General features: G+C 36.5%; 1 protein-coding gene across 1 annotated transcript in view; it reads left to right on the forward strand.

Annotated features, from left to right (window-relative positions):
• Positions 1 to 22,790, forward strand: part of SCIN (scinderin) — an 85,259-nt gene that overhangs the window by 16,295 nt on the left and 46,174 nt on the right. Inside the window, exon 4 of the mRNA XM_006162064.3 lies at positions 13,139 to 13,288. Coding sequence (XP_006162126.1) covers positions 13,139 to 13,288 — 150 coding nt within the window. The remainder of the gene's footprint in view (positions 1 to 13,138; positions 13,289 to 22,790) is intronic.

Raw genomic sequence — 22,790 nt, forward strand, 5'->3', positions numbered from 1 at the left:
CTGGATTTTCACAAATGCTGGAACAAATATCTATAAGATCTGTGTTTGTATTACCAAGCTTTAACCAGTTGGTATGTTGCTAGAAGTTTCTAAATGGTTGTAAGATCTTGAACTTACCTTGGAGACTATTTCTGATATGTGTCACAGTAAACAAAGAAGGATATGGAACTAAAATTTTCTGTACCATAATATTTTCATAGAAGTCATTGAGTTAATAATTTAAAGACCTCTTTCTGCATTAGAGAGCACAAAAGGAAGCCAATGTAGTTCTTCAAGTTTATATTTACACAGGTATGATAAAACATAGGCTAAATATCTAATGCCCCCTGGCCAGAGCTAAATTTATGGCTATAACATAAATTCCATATCTTGATCATGTTTGGGGGGAATAGGCTTTTTTGATAAATGGTCACTATTGTTAATATGATATTCCATATGCCTCAGAAACATTTGCTCTTCTATAGTTTTAGACTACAGTAAATGTTCTTTAGACCTGACAATGTACCTCCTAAGCCTGAGGCATGACATAGTGAAGTTATCAGTTCAACTAATTAAAAGTTTTTTAAAAGTTAATTTTTTAGAGAATTATTTAGATGCATTATTTCATATTTAGAGTATTTTCAAAAAATAATATAAAACATGGCTAGGTCTTAGCAATTTACTGAATCTCTAGATATATACTGCTTTTTTTTTTGCCTTTATTTTTTTAAAGACAGGGTCTCACTGTGTCACAATCCTTCTGATTCAGGCTCCAGAGTAGCTGGGATACAGGCAGGTATTGCCATGTCCCGCTGTTTTTAGAGTGAGCCGGGAATCAAGCTTGCTCTTCCCATGTAGCTGTAGCCTTCCAAGTAACAGGGTCTACCAGCTCATGCTATCACAGCTGGACTTAAACTCACTCTCTCTCTATGTGTATACCTATCTCTATGTATGTATGGTTTTCTTTTGAGGAGATGTTTTTATTATTTATCTTTAAATGTTTTTATTTTTGGAACCATATAGCTCAAAATGTTTCAAAATTAAGTAATATTAACATAAACTAAAAACTGAGTTCAATAAAAATTTTAGAATAATTATACATTGTACTTGGGGTTAAAAGCATTCATTTGTTAAGTAAAATTAATATAAATTATAGCCTATTTAAAAAATTTTTTTGTCATTTCTTCATGTCTTTCTTGACTACTGAGATTATTGGTATGGGGTTTGCTTCTTGTATAATTTTTATGATTTTTTTAATTTAGATTTAATCCTTGTACACCTTTATCACATATAATATGGTTTTTCAAAGCATACATGCATTGCATGTCAATCAGGGTAACAGATAATATCAACCTCAACAGATAACTTTCCATTTTGAACTATATACTTAATATTAATGAACTTATTAGTTATCGTCCCACTGTTTTTAAAGATATAAGGTTTTTGTAGAAATTTATTAATAAATTAACTACTAAAATGACATTTAAAAATACTGCAACAAAAGCACTAGTAACTACAGACACTATTGGTAATGAAGAAAGCCCATCTTCTCAAGGTTTGGGATCTGGAGTTAATTCCAGGGCCAGCAGATGGTATAGCATTTATGTCACTGGACTCCCACATGGTCTACTGTGGTTCGAGACCTCAACCCAGTGACTTGAAATCACTCTGGGCATATGTGCAAGCATGCCCAAGATCCCAGGAGGAGAATGGAGAAGGGATTGCAGCATAGCCATCCTACCCCAGTGGCGGGGGGTGGGGTGGGGTGATATCTCACTTTCCCTCTCACTGTCTCTGTCTCACTCTCTCTCCTATGAGCATATGTACCCTACAGCAAAAACATCTAAGAAAAAAAGAAATATATTTCAGAGCTATCCACTAAGTAGAAATTTCACTCTCATGGGAGTAGGAATTCCTGTGGTGAGTTACTAATCATGTTCTGCATATTCTATTTCCTTGTTATGTAACTTTGCCAGGCTGTCTTGCTATTTATAATCTATTACTCCTCTTCCATTGTTCAGTCACACTGATTTCAAAGTAGTCCTCACTTCCTCTTTTACCAGTCAGTCTTTAACCCAGTTGCACTTTCACTCCTACTGTTCCTTACAAACTGTTCTTGCTATGGGCATCAGTGACCTCTGCTAAGTCCAGTGAACACATTATTATCCACTTGATCCTTGTGCTGCAGTCTCTACTGTTGCTTACTCCCCCATTTTCTTCAGCCTTGTGCTTGCCTTTCAAGCCACTCTTACTCTTCTCTGAATGCTCTGCTTCATTTCTTCATCTTTGCACAACAAACTCATTCTCACCCAGAGCTTCAGCTACTCCCCTCTGATAAAGCTGTTTTATAGCTTAGCTAAATCTCTTGCCCATGCTCTTATGTCATATATTTCGATGTATATGTGTCATGAGAACTTCAAACTCACAAGTCTAGAAAATGAGGTTCGCTTTCTCACTTTAAAATGATTTTGCCTCTTACTGTCCTTACTTTGTTAATGGAACTATTACTCATTCAGACCTCCAAATCCTAAACCTAGGAGTAATCCTGATAGTCCATCCCAAGTGCTCCATGTTCAGCTAATCACTATTCTAGTCCATTCGCTCTCTTAAGTATTTAAGTACCTTCCTTCCTCTTCATCCTTGTGTCTTAGTATCTCGGGCATAACACATTCCCTCAGGATGCAGGCTTTTTCTTGTGCAGATCATTTACTTTGCCCAGAATACTCTTCTGTTCTGTGGCATCTTTCTCCAGGAAACATTCAGTAGTATCTTATCTTTTAATATTCAACTCAGATATTGGCTTTATATTCTGTTCCCTGGCTGCTTCCTCTTCTACTTCCTTTGTACCACATCTCACCCCTATAGTGTTAGGTATACCCTTCTCGTAACTTCCCTGTCACCATACAGAGACTTGCCTCTTAGTACTTCTCAGGTTGCTTATTCATTTACTTATTAGCCTCACTCACTTACTTTATTCCTAGTATAAAGCCCAGAACTTAAAGTTACTCAGCATGTTTCAAAACATGTGAAACATTTTATATATATCTGTGTGTGTGTGTATGTGTGTGTGTGTGTGTGTGTGTGCAATATAAGGCCTCACTTAGTCAAAGATCTAGAAGTATAATTTATTTTTTATCTATAACTCAACCTGACTCCATTCTTAAGCTCCTATTTCCACAGGAAGGTGAAAAACAAAATTAATTTTACCTTATTAAGGTGAATTCTATTAAGCATTAAAGCAGTTCAAACTTATCCCACCCATTTCTTTTTCCATTCTTCAGGTATGGGGGACACATGGGTAATAGTATGGTCTGGAGGTGGGGGGGCATACAACTGAGAATTGAAGTGTGAGTCTGATTTGCAGTCATCAGTGCTTACTCACCTGTAACTTTCATTGAGGTGTAGACTTTCCATTTATTCAGAAGTTTTGGTCTTTGGTTTCTGTCCCTAGGAGATTTGTTGGAGAATATTCATGAACTCATTCTGGTTTCTGCAAGACCTTTTCTAGTTGTGTCAGCCAAAACTGCATCCTTCTTAAAAATTCTGCTTTGTTTTTCCCATGCCACACTGGAGTTGTGAGACAACATAATCACATTATTTCAATGCCCACTGGCCAAATGCCAGGACACCACCCATTGTTGTTTCTGCTCTAACATTTAGGCTCATGGATAGCTGTATGACAAATCAATGGAAGGGAAGTTTGCTAAGCTTTTCTCAAAGATTCATTGTTTCTGGTAAGGTTTCCTAGTTCTCTTAATGTACTGCCTTTTTTTATTTTTTCTTTTTGGACCAGACAAACTCATCTTATACCATTTCACATTCCTTTTAACTCAATGGTTCCTATACCGTACTTTAACACCAAAGATCAATACTACTTCTTGATATACAAAATCAACTTTGTAGGCAGTATCTTCACTCACTTCTCCCAGATAACTTTACTTGAATAAAATCAAGTGTCTTTAAAATTAAAACTATGGAGGAGAGGGGATTGCGGTGTGGCCATGTCTCCTAGAGGATGCTTTCTAACTTTCTCTTTCTCTCTGTGTGTCTCTCCTGCAATTGCCCTACAAAGAGCAAATTAAAAACAAAAGAAGAAACTAAAGACTGAGCAAAATCTTCTTTGTTCTGGATAAATTTGCCCTTACTCCAAATTAAGGCACACCCCTAGATTTATAAGAGGAGAGCCTCAGGGCAACAATAAATGGTAATGGCAAAGATACACCTAATTTTAAATCTCTAAACTGTACCCTGCAATAAAAGTAGGAGTGAATGACATTGATTGTGTGCTTAGTGTGCGCTGGGTGAATAGAGTGTAAGGGTGAACAGCAGACTTTGACCTCTTGGGCTGTCAGCTGAGGGGAAGCACAGACACATACACAAGAGTATGACAAGGTAGAATGTAAGGAGTGCCAGAGTAGTGGTACAAATGTTGTATCAATAGTTAAAGATTGAATGAGGGCACTAGAAAAAACAGCTTTTAAGGTATTAAGATTTATACTTTAATTCTTAGTCACGTTTTATATTAAAATCATTTGGAAGAGGTTTTTTAAATGCTAATATCTGTGATTTGACCTCTAAAGATTCTGATTTTTAAGGCTGGGGAGGAGACTTTGGTCTAGGTATTTTTTAAACTCCATTACCTTCCCCTGGCTATTATAATGAACAGTGAATGTTGAGAACCACTTTAGTATAAGAAATGTCTGAAGGTTTTGAACAATTCAGGGGTCATATGCATGAAGAAACAATAAGTCAGCTGAGTTGAGTCACCAACTCATGTGACTGGCAGAAATAGTTTTTGATAAAGTATGACTGTAAACTTTCTTTGTTTTGCCAAATACTTTGACTAGTACAGAGAACATCATTTCACTGATGCCACAAAAGAACTTTCCCAAAGCTTTTCATCTGGTCCCAATGAATTGCAACACCAGTAGCAACCAAGCCAAAAGTGTCCAAGTCATTTTTCCTTTTCCTGTCCCTTCAGTGCTCAACCAAATGGCATCACTGGCCAATCTTGTAAGCTTTAACCTTCTGAAACTCCCATGATTCTTCCTCTCTTCTCTATCACCACTGCTCTGTCCTAGTTCAGATACAATTGCTTCCTTTCTGGTCATCAAGCCTTCAGTGGCCCTGTACACTCACTCAATTTATCTTCTTTCTTCCATTCAGAAGTATTTTTAAAAACACATATATGTCATGAAGGATATTGAGTTGGGTTTGCTTTAAGGAAACAATGAAGTTGGATATAAATAAACATTTGTCTATCCAAATAAAAAAATCATGTTATAAAATTTAAAAATAAAAAAGATAGACTCCTGAAGGTGTTTCACAATGATTTGTATAATCACTATCTTTTAAAGTTTATTTATTAATTTCATGAGTGAGAGAGAGAGAGAAACAAAGATATACACCCAAAAGAATCCTAACCATGTGATCTTCCCCCAGAATCAGACACCCCAGATCACAGGCATGAGTGTACACAGCATACTCAGAGAGGTCTACAGACATGAACCAGCAACCTTCTCATGGCCTTGCAGATCATTGCATTCTATCACTTTCTGGCCTCCATTAAATATATATATACATACATATATGTGTGTGTGCATATATATATATATTTTTTTTAATTTTTTCTTGAGAGAGATTTTTGCTATTGGGCATGTGCACTCACTGGAGAGACAGAGAAAGAGAAAATGAGAATCATCACCCCTCCCAGGGAGGGATGGCCTTCTCCTCCATTCTCCTCTTGGGATTTTGGGCATGCATGCACACACACCCGGTGTGCGTTTCAAGCCACTGGGCCTGGGACTCGAACCGCCATTAGCCATGTGGGAGTCCTGTGCCTTAACCACTATGCCACCTGTAGGCTCCACCTCCCTTATAATTTTTAAAAATTACTTATTTAATTTTATTTATTATTACTATTAGTTTAATTTGTTATAGGGCATGTGTGCTCACAAGAGAGAGAGAGAGAGAGAGAGAGAGAGAAAGAAAGCCTCCAGGACAGGAGGGCAGCCATGTGGGAGTTCAGCATCTTTAACCACCATGCTACCTGGTGGCCTCACTCCATTATAATTTTAAAGGTATAGTTAAAGAATTTCTAGACCAAAGTAATATCTTAATATATATATATATATATATTTGGTTAACTAGATGCTAGTGAAAACTAAACATAGTAAAAACAAACCAATTGAACCAAGGAAGAGGTCTGGGCTCCCATTCTTCTTTTATAAAGTTTTAGATGTATTTAAACTAAAAAATATAGGAAATGACCAAAATGCAGCCAGTATCTGCTTTGCATGTGTTACAAGTCAACCTCATACAGTCTGTTTTCTGTTTTTTGCTTCTTTAAACTCAGCTTCTGAAATCTTGCTTCCCTGCAAGGACAGCATTAAACATTGTTTTATTTTTTTACCTTATTTCCTGTTCCCACATGATGTTTGGCTGCACTTTGATGTTTTACTTTATTAACTCTAACCACATAATTTTAAGGAAATTTTAGAAACATCTGGTTTTCACAATGAATAAAAGGTTTCCCTTCTGCCCATGTGATGGTTTCTATAAATACCACTCACTTGCTTTATTCCTTCTTACAGACTGGCCAAACTAATTGCTAGTAAAGTGTTTTCCTTCTCTTATTTCTTCATTTTCCAATTATGCAGAGTAATTTTGTTTTCCTTTAATAGTGTGCATATTAAAAGTTAATCATGGTTCCACAGATTTCGTGGGCACTATGTCCATCAATCACTTTTGGCCAGAATTTAAGTGGACTTCATTCCAAATTGAATGCAAACTTCTATACTTTCAAGCAGTTTTTATGTCCCTTCTCCAAAGAAACACGACATTTAGTGTTGAGTTGTTAATGCTGATTTTAATGCTCAGTCACTGAAGTGTGAGTCTGATTTGCAGTCATCAGTGCTTATACCATGTTTGCTTTACAATTTTCAGTTTCCAGTATGCTTAAATTAAAATGATGGAAGGTTTTTATGCTAAATTCCATTAAAGTGTTATTAATAAAATAACTTAGACTGTAGTGAAAATGTTGTTATACTAATATAAATTAACCTATGACATCAATTCAGAGGACTTTTTTGTTTGTTTGTTCGTTTTTTTGGCTCCATGCAGGATTTTTATATTGAGTCTATTCCTTCTAGAAAACAGGATAAGTTGAATTATAGGAGTCTTTTCATGCATGGTGCTAGTTGAATACAGAGTTTCCCTGTGCACAGAGTGGTTAAGTAGTCTTAACCACTTTCCTCTGAACAGAGGGAGTGTTGGGCAGTTCTGTCTATTAATAGTACTACACACACTTATTTCAGCATTTCAGCACAGTAGAGTTCTGTTAAAATAAGATGTCCTGAACACATAATCTACACAGGGTAGAACATAAATTGTTCAAATTTATTAAATTGCTAAAATTCTGTTTAAAATTTTTAAAGCAAGTTTTACTGTGCTACTGCCATCATTGAATGAACTTCTATTTACATAGAAAATTATATTGAAGATAGTGTTTAATTAGTGTCTCTTTAAATAATTATGAATCTTATTTACATATAAAATTATATTGAAGATAATGTTTAGTGTCTCTTTAAATAATTATGAATCTTAGCAACTTACAATTAGTCATTATTTTACATCTTTTGTCTGAGCCAAACATTGAAAAGTAAATAAGAAAATATGTCATAAATGGTGCATTAAAGTGATATAATAAAAGAGTAATCATAACATGAACCCTTCATTTTCCTACTGAATACATTTTCTTTAACACTTTCTTTTTTGAAAGAATTTTTTTTAACTTTATTTATTTATTCATCCATTCCAATTTGACCAGAAAAGGACAGAGAGAGAGAGAGAGAGAGAGAGAGAAAGCGAGAAAGCAAGCCAATAGGTCTAGGACTCAAACCATGTGAAAGGAGTCCAGCACCCTTAGCCACCATGCCACCTGCTGGTTCCCTGTAGCATTTTCTTTAGTGATGTAGTCATCCAGTTAAAGGAAAACTTCACCTTTGAAAGCTTTATTATTTTGATTTTCTATATATATTATTTTAAAGATATAAACTGTAGTCTCTAAGAAATGGTGAGGAACATTTTCTACAACTAAATTTACTTTTGGGACTGGCCAGTGGCATGGTGGGTAAGATGATTGGATCATACATGACCTACTATGTAGTTTTGCGACCTGGAACTAGGGACTTGAAATAAACACTGGGTAGGGACCAGCAGTTAGCATAATGGCTATGTTGCTGGACTCCCATGTAGTTGACCGTGGTTCTAGTCCCAGACCCAGTGGCTTAAAGCTCACGCCGGGCACATGTGCGTGCATGCCCAAGATCTCAAGAGGAGAACGGAGGAGAAGGGATTGCTGTGGCCATCCCCCATGGGGGATGATTTCTTGCTTTCTGTCTCTCTGTCTCTCTCTGTGTGTCTGACAAGCACATGTGCCCTATAGCAAAAACCTTCTAAAAAAAAAAAAAAAAAAAAGAAAAAATTTAAAAAAAAAAACAAAAAAACAAAAAAACCCTGGGTACATATGTGTGTGTGCCAAAATCCTAAAAGGAGGGATTAGTGGAGGGAAGGGATTGCAGTGTGACCATTCCTGATAGGAGTGACGCTTTCTCATTTTCTTTTCTCTCTTTGTGAGTATATGCACCTCTGGCAAATTGGAAAAAAAATTTACCTGTGGATTGATATGCATATAGAAACTCCCAACCCATAGTGATATCACAGAAAATATTCTGGGATCCATTGTATACTGTAAAATTATATATTGAATAATAATGAGGCTGGCAGGTAGCGTGGTGGCTAAAGACACTGGACTCCCACATGGTGAGCTGGTTCAAGTCCTGGACCTGGTGGCTCTCTCTCTCGCTTGCTCTGTCCCTCTCTGACAAAATTTAAAAATAAGTAAATAAATAAAGTTTAAAAAACTAATAATAATTATGTTTGCAAAATTTTCATTATATTCAATTCACATTAAAATACATTTTATCAAGCTTCCATAAATCTTTACAGACGCTAATAAAATTTAGTGTGGCGATTCACTTTAAAATACATTTTATCATGCTTCCATAATTCTTTACAGACGCTAATAAAATTTAGTGTGGTTTTTGTAAAATCTTTTTTAAGTAGATGAGAGGTCATTTATATAACTAAAGTTAACAAGAACATAACTATCTGTTACATGAGTATGTAAATACAGACCATGTGATTATGAACATTGCTAAGTCTGAGAAAGCAAGAGAGAGAACTTTTGATCTACTTCCTATCTTCCACCATAATATATAATTATTAGAAGCTTGCTTTCTAAGCTTCTGAGAAAATAACCGTTTGCCAAATACTATGGAATAGGGTAGGAAAAGGAATCTGAACTAAGACTTTAGGCTGCATTTGGCAGAATCGTCTTTTGGGCTGCACTAGATAATTAGATGTTATGGATTCCCGCTCTACATGCCAGGAGTGATGTGCTCAGGGTGACCAGCAAACCCTGGCTGAATGCTAGAATCCCCTGGGAATTTTTCAATAAACACAGCTATCTGAAACACATTTGAGTATCTCTAAGTGTAGGGCTCATGTCTCAGTATTTAAAAAAATAAATCACCTATTCTCCATTACTTGATTTTAATGCTCAGTCACTGAAGCATTGACTGATTTTTTTGGGAGCTATTTGTTTTCACTCTTTTTATTTAAAAATTTTTAATTTTATTTTTAATTCTAGAGGACAGATATGCCCACACAAGAGAGAGAAAGACAAAGACAGAAATAAAGATACAGAGATAGAGAGGCAGAGACAGAGTTAGAGAGAGAGAGAGAGAACCTTCTAACAGGGCCTGGTCATGTGAGTATGGGATCTGTCTTCCTCTGCATAGCACTTTACCTGCTGTGCAATGGGGCCAGTCCTGTTTCCACTCTTTGTAATCCCAACCTTGGCATGGTATTTCAAAGGGCCTCCATAAGTGAGCCTCATATTCCGATCCTCAGATGTAGAAAAGAGACTAAAAAGGAAACAATAGAAATGCACTATTCTCTTAGAAATGGGAAAGAAACAGCCATTGACCATGTCGAATAACTAGATTCTAGAGTAAAAGAGATCAGAAGGCAAGTCCTTTTATTTTATTTCTTATAAAGGTTTGAACTCCTAAAACTCCTTCCTAAAGAGGACTATGGATTAAATAAAAAACATATTAAAGAAAAAAAACAACAAAAAAAAAACATGGTGAGTTGGGGAGTCATACTGTTGTAAGCCTACATTATTCAGAGCTATGCTCCTAGTGTCTGTAAGAGAACCCACTCAATTTTAAGCACACAGTACACCATTTTTAAATGAAGATATGCTTATGGTTTGGAAATGTCTTAGAGTCAGAAGAAAGAGGCCATCTCTCTGAATGCATAAGTCTTATTTTGCTGTTACCAATTTATTTGCACTTTTTAAAAACTGCAAACACACTGTTACATACCCAAAATTTGCAGCCTGAGTTCAACTTGCTCACATTTGACCACAGTGCTAACCGCCTAGCTGTGGCTGGCTAACTAGTGAAGTATGTATAAAAACATGTTTTAAAAACCTCATACAGTATAAATATATTATTAGCAAAGTTGTCTGTCAGTCCCTCTTGTTGGTTTTCTCTTATTCATCTCTGTATCACCAGCCTCTACCTCATCCTAGGCATCTAGTAAATATATATTTTTTTAAATGAGGAAAAAAACACTGATTTAGAGACAGTAAAAAGTGAAGGCTTTCTTTTTGCACATACATGCCTCCATCCCAATCTGTTGAAACTGTGTATTTTTAAATATATTTTTTCTGCACAGCACAGAGCTTATATTTGTTTCTGCTTAAATGTAACTATATTATACTATAACATGAATAGTTGTTTTTTTTAATTTTTATATCCCATGTTTAATAATCCTGTAGTATACATTCCCAGAAATGTAATTTCCTGATATTAAAAGCACATTGAAGGGATCAGCGAATAGTTTAATGGTTACATCACTAGACTGCCACATAGTCGACCGTGGTTCGAGTCCCAGACCCAGTGTCTTAAAACTCATGCTGGGCATATTTGTGTGCATGCCCAAAATCCTGAGAGGAAATTGGAGGAGAAGGATAGCAGCGTAGCCATCCCCCCGGTGGGGGTGGGGGTCGGGAGGGCTGTAACTTCTCACTTTTTGTCTCTCTGTCTCTCTGGCAAGCACAAGCACCCTATATCAAAAATATTTCTCAAAAAGAAGAAAAAAGCACATTTAAGTTTTTAATATGATGCCAAACTGCCTTCAAAAAAAGTTTATCTGACTAACTCTGTAACCCAGCCAACTGTAGTTCAAGTCCCTGGCCCAGGGCCCCCAGATGGCATATCAGTTTTGTCACTGGACTTCCACATGGCAAACCACAGTTCAAGTCCTGGACCCAGTGGCTTGAAACTTACATTGGGCATGTGTGCATGCATATCCAAGATCTCAGAAGAAGAATGGAGGAGGAGGAATTGCAGTATGGCCATCCCCCAGGGGAGTGATTTCTCATTTCCTTCTCACCATTTCTGTCTCTCTGTCTCTGTCTCTCTCTCTCTCATGAGTACATGCACTCAAAGGCAAAAATCTCTACATGTTGGGTATGCCCAGAATCTTGATAGGGTGGAGAAATAGAGGAAAAGTAGCAGTAAGGTAGCCACACTACATTAAGGGGTACTTTCTCTCTTTCTATCTCTCTGTCTGGAAGCTCATGTGCCTTCTGGTAGTTTAAAAAAAAAAAAAAAGTACATACTAATTTGTTTAATGTATATACTATGAATAGGTCTCCTAGATTGTAACTTGCCTTTCCAGTTTTACAGTTACATTTTGATAAGCAAAATTTACCAGTTTTAAAAGTAAAATTATCAAGACCAGATAGTATAATGGTTATGATGCTGGAGGCCCACATAGTCACCTGTGGCTTGAGCCCTGTATCTGGTGGCTTAAAACTCACATCAGGCATGTGTGCATGCATGTTGAAAATCTCAAGAGGAAAATGGAGGAGAAGGGATTTGCAGTATGGCCATCAGTCCTGGGGGCTGACTTCTTGTTTTCTATCTCTGTCTCTCTCTTAATCTCTCTCTATGATCAGCAAGAGTATATTGCTGGGGTCAGCAGGTGGCATAATGGTTAAAGTGCTGGACTCCCACATGGCCAACCATGGTTTGATTCCAAACCTGGCAGCTTGAAACTCATTCCAGGAGCTTGTGTGTGTGCCCAAAATCCCAAGAGGGGAATGGAGGAGAAGGGTCTGCAGCATGGCCATGCCCCCTGGGGGTGATTTCTCCTTTTCTCTTTCTCCCTCTCTCTGTCTCTCTGGTGATTATATGTGCCCTATAGCAAAAATCTCTCTCTCAAAAAAAAAAAAGTATATTGCTATAGCAGATTCTTGGATAACTTTCTCAAATATGGTAGATTATTTTAAATTTAAATAATTCATATAAGTTTACTTTCATAAATTGTGATTAGTGGATTATAGACATAAAGAATGGTGAATTATGTATTTGTATTTTTCATGTATAAGAAAGGCTTATTTATAATGTTAACAGAAAGCCAACAGGATACAAAATTAGATATAAATATTAGGTCATTTTAGTATTTTAGTTTTCTTTATACATTTCCTAATTAATTCCTTTTTTTTTTTTTTGAGAGGTTTTTGCTATAGGGTGCGTATGCGCTTGCCAGACAGGGAGAGACAGAGAGATAGAAAGCGAGAAATCACCCCCCAGGGGGGATGGCCATGCTGCAATCCCTTCTTCTCCATTCTCCTCTTAGGATCTTGGGCATGCATGCACATGTACCTGGTGTGAGTTTTAAGCCACCGGGTCCAGGACATGAACCATGGTCAACTACATGGGAGTCCAGTGACATAAGCCATTACGCTAATTGCTGGTCCCATTAATTCCATTTTTAAAATAATTATTTTTATATATGTATATATAAATTAATTTGACCAAAGAAAGATAGAGTGAGAGAGAGGGAAAGTGAGAAAGCAAGCCACCAGGTCTGGGACTTGAACCATGGTTAGCCATGTGGGAGTCCATCGCCCTTAACCACCACACCACCTGCTGGTCCCCCTAATTAACTTCAATGAATATTACACCAAAGCTGAATGTCCTTCACATATTCTTGGAGTCAAAATATATTTTTCTTGTAGGAAATTTACCAGTGGTGTGGTTCCTCATGCAACAAATATGAGCGTCTGAAGGCAAATCAGGTTGCCATTGGCATTCGGGACAATGAAAGGAAAGGAAGATCTCAACTAACTGTGGTGGAAGAAGGAAGTGAACCATCAGAGCTCATAAAGGTACTTTACTTTCTATTGTTTGTTGAAGGATTACCATTCCAAGTCATATGTCTCTGTGTATGTGTATATTTGAGAGTGAGAGTAAGAGTGAGAGTGAGTCTAGACTAAGATTAAATAAGAGGAAACATCAGAGTTATCTAAGCAATGGAGGAAAATAGAGAAAGTTATTACTGTTTTCTCTCACCATTGGTATGACTATCAAAGGAGGTCCTGACCCTATTTTCTGTAGTATCTGAAGACAAACAGGTCTGTAACCTTTTTGATATTGTCTATAAAGACATATTAACATTTTGGAAGAAAAATAACAGTTCATTCATATGAGCTCCTCAACTTTTTTTTAGTTAAGTGTTTCTCTTCACTTTAAAAATAAACAGTTATCGGGACCAGCAGTTAGCATAATGGCTATGTCGCTGGACTCCCAGGTAGTCAACCGTGGTTCGCGTCCCGGACCCGGTGGCTTAAAACTCACGCCGGGCACGTGTGCATGTGTGCCCAAGATCCCGAGAGGAGAATGGAGGAGAAGGGGGTGCGACATGGCCATCGCCCCTGGGGAGTGATTTCTCGCTTTCTGTCTCTCTGTCTCTCTCTGTCTGTCTGGTGAGCACATGCACCCTATAGCAAAAACCTCTTCAAAAAAAAAAGTGACTACCTTAGTGTAGTCTTGATGTGTCTTAATACATGTTGGTAAATTGATTCCCACTTATTCACTGAGCAAATATCTATTGAACTCCTATGATATGCCAGACACTAAATGTGGACATCAATTGCTACTTCATTACACAGGCACAGTGTCCCATCATGACTTGCAGGGTCCTGTCGGGAATTACTGTTATAATACCTTTTTGAGTTTTCTGCACTTAATAATGGCAGTTGGTATCTTTTTAAATTTTTTTTCTCTAATTTCCTCAAGTATTACATAGTTTTCCCCAATGATTCTAGCCATTTGCACTTATATTTTTCTAAAAACATCTCATAAAAATAGTTTTAATATTTTTGACTCAGAAAAATTAAATATGTTAGACTTACATGATGCAGTGATTGACTAAAAAGTCTAGTGATCAAATAATTACTAGGCCATTGGGAAAGTCATGAAGTATTTTTCTACACAAAAATGTGTCGTGACTTTCCTGATGACCCAACATATTGATTACAGTATCTTTATACTATATTACTTTAATAGCCTACAAACTTTCATGATAATGTTTTAGAGATTATTTTATCAGTGGGGAAGATGCTCATGGTACGATCTAAGACAAAAGACAGAATATAAATATTTTATACAATATTGTCTTTTATTACTATTATGATTATTTTTATTCCCAAAGGGTGCATGAGCTCACCAGAGAAAGAATACACCTCCTATTGGAACATGGTCATGCTGCAGTCCCCCTTCCTCCATTTCTCCCTCCCATCATGATTTTGGGCATGCACACAAATGCACCCAGCATGGATTTGAAGCTTCCAGGGCTGATATTTGAACTGTAGTAGATCAGTGGGATCTGGCTCCCTAAACCACTGTATTAAGGAGCTGACTCTACAATATTATCTTCATATGAAAGTTTGTATGTGTATATAGTTTTATATTCCTACATACATGTACATATGGAAATATGTTAAAATATCATCAATATCGGGACCAACAGATGGCATAATTGCTACGTCGCCAGACTCCCATGTAGTCAACCACAGTTCAGGTCCTGGACCTGGTGGCTTAAACCCACACTGGGCACATGTGCGTGCGTGCCCAAAATCCCGAGTGGAGAATGTAGGAGAAGGGATTGCGGCATGGGCATCTCCCTTGGGGGGTGATTTCTCACTTCTGTCTCTCTGTCTCTCTCTGTCTTTCTGGCAAGTGCACGTGCCCTACAGCAAAAACCTCTCAAAAAAAAAAATATATTATCAATATTACCCATGACTCTTGGGATGTGACTGTTATTTTCTTTTTCGTTTTTACTTGTATTTTCAAAATGTATTATAATGTACATATAGTATTACTTTAATAATAAAAAGATCATTTGAATATAAAATTAAATTAAGTATTGTTTTACTGACTTTTAAATAGTCAAGGTAGGGACCAACAGATAACATAATGGTTACGTCGCTGGACTCCCACATGGCCGACCACAGTTCAAGTCCCAGACCTAGCAGCTTAAAACTCATGCCAGACATGTGTGCGTATATGCCCAAGATCCTGAGAGCAAAATGGAGAAGGGACTGCAGCATGGCCATCTCCACTGAAGGGGTGATTTCTCAGTTTCTGTCTCTGTTCCTCCAGCAATCACATGCACCCTATAGCAAAAAAATCTCTCTTAAAAAAAAATAGTCAAAGTAGTATTGATAATAAATTAGCCTGTGAATCTATTCAAAACACATTTATTCAACTTTCAATATTCTTTCAAGACCTCTATCCTAGAGATGTGATCAACAATTTACGTATTCTAACTCACACATTTAGATGCAAAAATCTGTAAGTTAGATATATTTCTAATTGGTTGTACCCCTCATTACAGTAATTATGCTTTGATAGAAGCATATTCTGAAAAAGGACTATTTGTTTATTTATTTATTTTGTTACTAAAGGGTGAATGTGCTTGCCAGAGAGACAAAGAGACAGAAAGCGAGAAATCATCCCCACCTCAGGGGAATGGCTATGCCGTAATTCTTTCTTCTCTATTCTCCTCTTAGGATTTTGCTATGCATGCATATGCGCCTGGTGCGAATTTCAAGATGTCAGGTCAGGGACTCAAACTGCAGCTGACCATGTGAGAGTCCATGTTAACCACTATGCCATCTGCTGGCCCTTGGATATATCCTTACAGAGTAACAGAGATTGTTACATTAACTATCAGATGTCACCCATACTTTTCTCTGTCATCGTGGGTCCAGAGCAAATCTTTAAATTTGTCATTGTCTCTGGTTCCTTATTTGTGAAGTGAAGGGTTAGACAAGTGGCTTCTATTGTCCCTTTTAGGTTTTAGTGCTTTACAGGTCAACCCTACCTCTATGGTAGTAGCTGTGTTTAATTACCAATTATTTGATACTCGTAGTCTATTCTAGAAAGTGAAGCCACTGTAGTTAAGGAGCTTAGGTCAATTAATATACTGTTAAAATAAGAATATTCAAACATAAAGGAAAAAATTGTGTCAAAATATAACTTCAGTTATAAAATATTAGTGATAAAGATAGAGACACAATGATTAATGTCATGTGTTCTTGCTAGGGCTTTCAGTTTGGGATTTTTAAAAAATTCTAGAAGACACCAGCTTCAACTCCATTCAACCTATTCAACATTGCATTATATTTGACAACTATCATCTTACACAATGAACTGAATGACTTTTCAGTGAGAGTCTTCATTAAATAAGTGAAAGAAGCATTCAGTGGGCTTTATGGGTTTGTTTGCTTTATGGTTTAATTACAAGGGAAAGTGGTTACTCAGTGAATTATGTACCTGTGATAAATTAGTTTGACCTTTAGTCTTTCTTAGTGCTGTACCTGTAAATGATAGACTTCAAAAAGGTTATGAATTTGGTTGTGGAAAACTATGGCTTTATTATCACTAATCTCTTCATTAAAATGTGGCATTTCCTTTCATTGTAAGTTTGACAACTCTGAATGGCAGTACCTGTGAGCTTTTAGATCAAATTATAATTATTTTGAATAACCTCAAAACATCTTTATGATCACTACTTAGTAAGTATTGCAGTTATTGGATCTGCTGCTTACTACTGTTACTTAATGAGTTAATGAAGAAGCTTTATTATCAATGCTGTTTAAAAACATATTTTGCTTGCTGCATTCCAATATAATTGGTTTATAATTGTAATAATTTATATTTTATTTTATACCTTTAAAATATTTTTCTGAGAAGGGGTTCCTTGGGTTCATGAAGTGGTCTATAATGCACACTGTACAGGTGTGCACACATACACAGTTGCCTTGTTTAAAATAATGAAATGTCTTTTTTCTTTCCTGAGATGTTAATGCAGTTGCTGATTTTGCTAAAAAAAAAATGTAGTTTAAAACCTAAAAATGGGGACCAGCAGTTGGTGTAATGGCTATGTCACTGGACTCCCATGTAGTCAACCGTGGTTTCAATCCCAGACCCAGTAGCTTAAACTCAGGCCAGGCGTGTGTGTGTGCGTGCCCAATATCCCTAGAGGAGAAGGGAGGGGAAGGGACTGCGGTGTGGCCATCCCCCCTGGGGGGTGATTTCTCACTTTCTGTCTTTCTGGTGGCGAGCGTGTGCACCCTATAGCAAAAGCCTCTCAAAAAATAAATAAATAAATAAATAAATAAATAAATAAATAAAAATATTTTAAAATATCTGTTTTTAAAAATTATTTTAAAGAGATATTTTTGCAATAGTTGGCATGCACCTGTTGAAGAAACAGAGACTGAGAGAGAGAAAGTGAGAAAACACACATCAGGGAGTGTGGCCATGCTGCAATCCCTTCTCCTCTTCTCCTCTCGGGATTTTGGGAAAGCACATACATGCTCCCTTTGTGAGTTTCAAGCCACTGAGTCCAAGACTCGAACCACATTCAGCTATGTAAGAGTCCACAGAGGTAACTATTATGCTATTTGCTGGTCCCCTCAGCTCTCTATATAAATAACATTATTTTTAAACAACTTCAGAATGGATTATCTATAGGCTAACTATAAATTTATTTTCTAAACTATAGAGTAAAAGGAGACATTAAACAGAGACAATAGTACTAAGACTGTCTGAGAAAACAGGATATGTGGTCATACTCTTTATCTCTATTTTTAGCATTTTTAAATGCTCAGTTTCTAAATAATGAAAGCAATCCTGGATGTGGTCGTAACTAAAGCCTACAAAGCCACCTCTTACTCTGTCCTTGTTTCCTCTTTATTGCAAACATATTTACCATGAAAAGTTGCACATAAATTATGTATAGTTTGTTTATTGTCTTTTTTCTTTTCATATTTAAAATAATCAATGAATGTGAAGGAAGATTCAGTATCTCACTAGTCCTAAGGTCCCAAACTTTGTTGACTCTATTCATTTTTTAAACATTTAAAGGTTAGTTAAAAAATCCTCTAAAAAAATAATTTATCTATCTTATGGACTTCCATTTTAAAAAAGACAGCATCTGGTTGAACAAAATATTGGGTTGTCAGGAAAGTCATGACACATTTTTGCATAGAAAATACATCATGACTTTCCTGACAGTCTAACAGAATGAAGATGGAGCAAGCTGTATGGAACTACAATAAAATGCAAATAATCTAACCTAATCTGGAAAGACTTTTTAAATATAATTCAATGCACATGTTAAATTTATAATTATGCCAATGCTGGTGATGAATATTGGCAGTAAAAATATTTCAGGGAGACTGTAAGTGAATGCTATGTTGTTCAACCATTAGGTTTCTTTTTTTTATAAAACCAGCTGTCTGGACCAGCCTGGTAGCCTAGTGGTTAAGACAGCCAGATCCAACAAGAGTAACTGTGGTTCAAGTCTTGGCCCTGGCAGCTTAAGAAATACTCTGGGAGAGACCAGCAGTTGGCGTAATGACTATGTCGGTGGACTCCCATGTAGTCGACTGCGGTTCGTGTCCCAGACCCGGTGGCTTAAACTCACGCTGGGCGTATGTGCGTGCGTGCCCAAGATCCCGAGAAGAGAATGGAGGAGAAGGAATTGCAGCGTGGCCATCCCCCCTGGGGGGTGATTTCTCGCTTTCCGTTTCTCTGTCTCTCTGTCTGGAAAGCACATGCGCCCTATAGCAAAAACCTCTCCAAAAAAAATAAAAAGAAAGAAATACTCGGGTACATGCATTGGGTATATGCATGCCCAATACCCTGACAAGATGAAGAAATGGAGGGGAAGGGATTGTGATATGACCACATTTCATTTGGGGGTGTGTTCTTCCCTCTTACTCTCTGTCTTTCTCTGGTGAGAAAGACACATGTCTTCTGGTAATTAAAAAAATAACTAATAAAAATAGTGTAAGATTCACTGGAAAGTTTTATGTACAATCATTGTTTCAGAATCCAAAACCTGGAAGGAAAATTATAATATGATATCTCAGTTAATAAGTATTTATTGAGCTGGTTTGGTTTACAATAAAGTTTAAAGTCTTATTTTTATTTTATTGGCTGCTTGAGAAAAGCACGGACAAAGAAACAGAAAGAGTGGGAACATGAAACTTTGGTCTGAATGATACCATTTGTTGAAGGCATTCTCATGATAACATTTAAATTTTAAGCTAAAAGACAAAAGCATATAGGTTAAATTAACTTCCAGATAATCTCTCAACATAGCAGTTATGTTCCTCTTATTTTTATAAGTTATAGTAGATAACTTAAAATAATTTACTCAGTAATTCTCTTGGCAGGTTGATTATATATTTATGTTGTACTGATCTGGGCATCTAGTAAGTAAAATCTAGAGTTGAATAGTGTAGATAGTTCTTAAATTATCCTTTATAGTTGTACTGTGCACAGTCTACTTAGGCAAAAAGGTAAAATTTTAGTTTATACTTCCCCAAAATTTTGTGTGTTTGTTCGTTTGTTTTAGTTTAGTAAAAGACACATCAGAGCGAGACAAACTGTGAGAAAGAGGGAAAGTGAAAAATCACTCCCCAGGGCAGATGGCCTCACCACAATCCCTTCTCTCCTGATTTTGGGCACACATGCACAAGTGCCCAGATTGTTTTCAAGCTGCCAGGTCCAGTACTAGAATTATACAGTTGACCAGGTAGGATCCAGCTGATTTAACCACAGTATCACCTGCTGGTCCTAGTTGTACCTTTAAATCAAGCATGATCATTTTGCAAATGATACTACAGAGAGTGGGAAAAACTCCTCTACTTCTGGGGCATAATCTTTGATTAGATAAATGATTCCCTGTTTGTCTTTGTAGAATGATATTAAATGAACTAAAGAAGTACCAATGAGAAGTTACTGTGTAAAAACCCCCTCACTAGAATTTTGGGAAAATGTTTATAGTATTTTTATGTGTTTTTTGGGTTTGTAATATTCACCAAATAAACCCCACTATTAAACTATTAAAATTTTCTATCACCCTCTCATTTATTTCATTGTTAGTTAAAACTATGTACCTTATAAGTACAGAAATTTGAGTTGCTTGAGATATTAACTTCATCAATAGACTGGATAAACACTTTAACATTGAGACAACAAAAAAGCTTTGTTGGTAGAAGTATACTTCTCTTGTGTGCTTTCCTAGTAACTTCAGCTTTCCTCTTTATCCCTTGTCTACTCTTCTGGAACTTTTTGTACGTTCTTGGGAATTTAAACAGTGTCTTAAATATTATGGAATTCCCATGTATATAGCAGGGTGCCTAGCACATAGTGTTCATGGTGTTTGTCATTTGATTGACATAACATGATTATGAGAGCCATATGGAAAGAAGAGGTCCATTTATGACTGTACCAAAGATTTTTTTAAATGGGGAACCAGCAGTTAGCGTAATGGCTATGTCGCTAGATTCCCACGTAGTCGACCGCGGTGCACATCCTGGACCCGGTGGCTTAGAACTCACACCGGGCGCGTGTGCGTGCGTGCCCAAGATCCTGAGAGGAGAATGGAGGAGAAGGGATTGCGGCGTGACCATCCCCCCTGGGGGGTGATTTCTCGCTTTCTGTCTCTATGTCTCTCTCTGTCTGTCTGGTGAGCGCACGTGCCCTATAGCAAAAACCTCTCAAAAAAAAAAAAAAAAAGATTTTTTTAAATGAAAGTGATCCAAGATTCTTACCACTTTCTCTAGCTTGGGGGTGTGTAGGGAAATCACAGATACCCACAAATGAGGGATTTTTCCCTTTCTTCTCTCGGTTGCATTATAATGAAATAATTTCCTCTCTCTTGCTCTGCAGCAGTGATACCTACCACGCACTTGAAATCCAAAGAATTATGGTGATGAGTAGAACATGTTGCAAGATTATGATGCTTTCTAGGATGCTGCAGTTGCTATAACTGTTTCTATCTACCACTTATTGATGTCTCTGTGTTTGCCCAGGCACTACACGAGGCACCATTCATTTGTTGTCATTTGATTTAATGAATTATTTGGATATGTAGTATTTAGTTCAGACACCCATTTTGCTCTTCACCAATTTATCCAGTAGGGGAAAGTTGAAAATTTCTGAAGAAAGATAAGAAATGTATATAGTAACAGCATAGTTAACCATATGCTACAATAAAGTGATAATACTTCAGTAATCTTCCTCTTTGTCACACCAAAGTTCAACATGAAAATTTGTGACATTACTGATAAGGAGTCACTTTATTTAATCAGTTCCAATTAGTATCACTTGGTAATCATTTCTGAATAAGATAAATTTTCCTTTAGTTTGCTGCTGAAGTTAAGGAATATTGATAGAAACTGTAAAGAGGATAATACAATTTCAGGACAGATGGACTTACTGAATAGCACAGGGGAGGGAGATGGATCTTTGCCCCACAATGTGTATATCTGCACTAGTAAACTAATATAAATATTAAACTAGAATGGCAGTTTCTGTCCTCACTCTTTAATTGCTCCTCTTGTTATAACATTGGTAATATATAACTAACAGTAAGATTCCATTTTTTTTTCCCACTAACTAGATTGATTTCTTCTTATGTTTTTTATTAAAAGTTAGCCAAACTCAGATATCAAAGAACCAACAACTCTGATTCAGTAATTCACTATTCCTTGCATTTATCAGTATTTTGTAAATTAAATAGTTTTTAAGTATGTAATAATACTTGACAGTAATGTTAATTTTATGTTAATTTCCTCTTAAAGTATGTGGTAAGAATTTGCTAAGCTCAGATAGTAAGACAAAGGCTACCTAGATTGTGCATCTAAGTCCAATTTTACCAGAACCAAGGTTCACATTGTGGTAGAATTGGGTTATAATTGACAGTACTTGTGTAAACTAGTGTTATTGTTACCAGGTTTGCTCTTATGTTTGCAAGGGTAGAATGTACCTTACAATGTTAGTTACATTGTTTTCAAATATATGTATATGCATGAGAGAGTCTTCAAAATGTTCATAGAAAATGTATATTATGAAAAACTATGCCTGGATTTAAAAAAAACTTTTGCACCAAAATAAGGTTTCACTTCAATTCCATTTTTCACAAACTTGAAAATATCCTCATATATGTAAAATATATTTATAAAACATATTTTAAAGTGACTTTAAAAAACATTGGTTTATTTGTAAATATAATATGATGTGACTTAAAAATTTTGTGGATAAATAGAATTAAAGCATGAATTTATTTTGGTGCATAGTTTTTCATAATACTCATTCTCCATGAGTTTTTTGAAGATTTTTCATAGAGAGATACAATTGGAGAATCAAAGAATTAATTTTTTTGAGAGGCTTTTGCTATAGGGCGCGTGTGCTCGCCAGAAAGACAGAAAGCGAGAAATAACCCCCCGGGGGGATGGCCACACCGCAATCCCTTCTCCTCCTTTCTCCTCTCAGGATCTTGGGCACGCATGCACACGCTCCCGGTGT

This window comes from Tupaia chinensis, unplaced genomic scaffold, assembly GCF_000334495.1.
Source record: "Tupaia chinensis unplaced genomic scaffold, TupChi_1.0 Scaffold139677_1, whole genome shotgun sequence".
In the NCBI taxonomy this organism is placed as follows: Eukaryota; Metazoa; Chordata; class Mammalia; order Scandentia; family Tupaiidae; genus Tupaia; species Tupaia belangeri.